Raw genomic sequence first — 2,501 nt, 5'->3', positions numbered from 1 at the left:
GGCGGTGCTATGCACCTCATTCGATTAATCTTCACAATTTATTTTTATTTATCCTTAACGCATACAGTTTTGTTTTTTTTGTTTCATGCTTACGTCGCAGTCAATTGAACCGATATTTCTTAACAATTAGCACCCTGCAGTAAACGTTCTGCTGTCATATAACATAACCAACTAGATTTAAATGTCTAAAACCAACAAAGTGTTCACGGATAAAACAAATAAAGTGTCGCAAAGAAAACTCAAACGAGCAAAGAAAACAAAATTCAAACGACCATAAGTGTTGTGTCATGCAAACTAAAAAAATAAAAGTAGTCTATATTGGTATGTCACATGTCCCTCTCTTGTGACCTGCAACACCACAGCGGCTACACTTGTGTTTCCTAGATCCTTGAGATCCTTGTGAGGAGCGTATCTTGTCCTCCATCGTTTCGTATCGTCGCTTTTTTCTTCGACCAGCTGCTCTTCGTGTTTCTGGTGGTAGAACTCTGGCGTGTTCAACATCCACCGGAACTTGCCATGAATCCTCAGGAACACCTATTGGATTAATGCATTCCTCGTAAGCCTTTCTCCATGTTGCAGTAGTGTACATGTCATCAGTTAGTGGTTGTAGTTCTTTGTCCACTGAAGAAGCTGCTTTAATGGCGTGTCTGCAAGGAATTTTCAGCAAGTCGTACTTTCCACAAGAACACGATCTAAGCTCCAAATCAACCAGGCAGTCAATTTTGTCACCTCTAACAAGAAACTGATTCTGGTTAACCGGATAAACAATAAATGTTTTACCCTTTTCAATCCTCCTACCAATCTTTTTCTCAACCTCAATGGTTAAAGGGTCCTTATGCTTTGCGCTTAATCGTCCACGCTTGTAAAACCACTTGGTAAAAAGTTATCTGATGCTGTCCAACAAAGGTATTACTGGATACTCTCTAGGTGATCTCAATGCAGTATTCATCGATTCGGCTGGGTTAGTGGTTCGAACATCATACCTGAATCCTGAAAATTTGCAACGAGCCCACTTTTCGATGCCAGCCTCAACCAGATAATTTCCAACAAGCGGACTAATATTCTTAATATCATTGAACTTCCTCTCAAAATCAGCAACTCGATATTCTTTTGATGCCTTTGCAATCAAACCAGTCAAACCCTTTGTCTTGAAAAATGTGACAACGTTATTCAACAAATGGTGGATGCAAATTCCATGTGTAGACTGTGTAAACACTTTAGCTAGTGCTTTAAGGACAGAAGTGTTTCGATCAGAAATAAACGCCAACAACTGATCATCTGCGATGACTGCGTTTAGTTGCCTTAGAAACCACTCCCACGACAAGTCGTTCTCTGAATCAACAACACCAAAAGCAATTGGATACAGATTCGAGTTACCATCTAAAGCTCTAGCGACGAGCAGAACTCCCTTGTATTTACCTTTCAGAAAAGTACCATCAACAACTATCACTCTACGAATAGCTTGGTAGAATTCTCTGATCGATTGCCCAAATGAAATAAATAGATACTTAAATCTATCATCAGAATCAGTTAAGTAGTGAGTATGCGTACCCGGATTGGCTTCTTTCAACATGTGCAAGTATTTTGGAATTTTGCCATAACTTTTTCTGGAATACCTCTTACAGCATTTTCTGCATACTCTTTGGACTCCCATGCTTGATCATACGAGATCTCGCAACCATGTTCTGTACGCATAATCTGTATAATTTCTCTTGGTTTAGGCCCTTCCTTAACACCCTCATACTTCTGCATAATCAGATTACCGATTGTCTTAGCTGACGCTGTCCTAGCTATTTTGTTTTTCCTAGATGGCGCACAAGTATGTTCACCTACATACTTGTTGATTTTAAAATACGTTGACCCCTCTAGACACTCTGCGCGAACACGCCAATTACATTCACCATCTTTGCAGCGAATAGACCACCATTTTTTTGTTGATTGTATCACACTGTAGTCAAAGTTATGCTTCATAGCACAGATTTCAAAAGTTGCTTTCAGTTTGCTTTTGTTTCTGAAATTTTGTCCCTACGTTACTGCTTCAATCATCCAAAACCGACCTCCCTTGTTACTTACTTCTTCAGTATTACAAATCAGGGCATCATATCCAGAGACGACCTCATCTTGGCTTTCACGCAAATTGGTTTTTGAGACATGTTTCCGCTGATCAGTAAAAACTTGTTCTGACTTTCCTATCACAGTGTGATCGACGTCTTCAGCACTATGTGAATCATAGGGCTCGTCATTCAAATCAAATTTTACACTTTGATTCTGTACTTGCGATTTAAACGACACACAAAGACGTGTAGATGCATTTTTTTTGCATAACCAATGAAATTTTTCAGTTGCCGATCATTTGTGATAATCACCGGTGGAGAGCTTAAGTTGTCAACCAAATTGCTCGGTAGATAACTGAACTCGGCACTGTGGTCGACAATTCCAAAGTCCTCTAACACCATAGCTGTTAACTCCGCCAGAGTCGTACTAGATTCCAAAGTTACTAA

At 39.6% G+C, this 2,501-nt stretch overlaps 1 protein-coding gene across 1 annotated transcript; it reads right to left on the bottom strand.

The window, feature by feature from the left end:
* Positions 1–313: 313 nt before the first annotated feature.
* Positions 314–1,752, bottom strand: LOC112084590. The gene is made up of 3 exons (XM_024153809.1): positions 1,617–1,752; positions 914–1,419; positions 314–859 (listed from the first exon to the last, which is right to left on the bottom strand). Exons 1-3 carry the CDS (start codon positions 1,750–1,752, stop codon positions 314–316), a joined length of 1,188 nt encoding a protein of 395 aa, XP_024009577.1.
* Positions 1,753–2,501: the final 749 nt, after the last annotated feature.

This window comes from Eutrema salsugineum, unplaced genomic scaffold (assembly GCF_000478725.1).
Source record: "Eutrema salsugineum unplaced genomic scaffold, Eutsalg1_0 scaffold_4, whole genome shotgun sequence".
NCBI classification, from domain to species: domain Eukaryota; kingdom Viridiplantae; phylum Streptophyta; class Magnoliopsida; order Brassicales; family Brassicaceae; genus Eutrema; species Eutrema salsugineum.
This window is presented reverse-complemented; position numbering and strand designations above follow the sequence as displayed.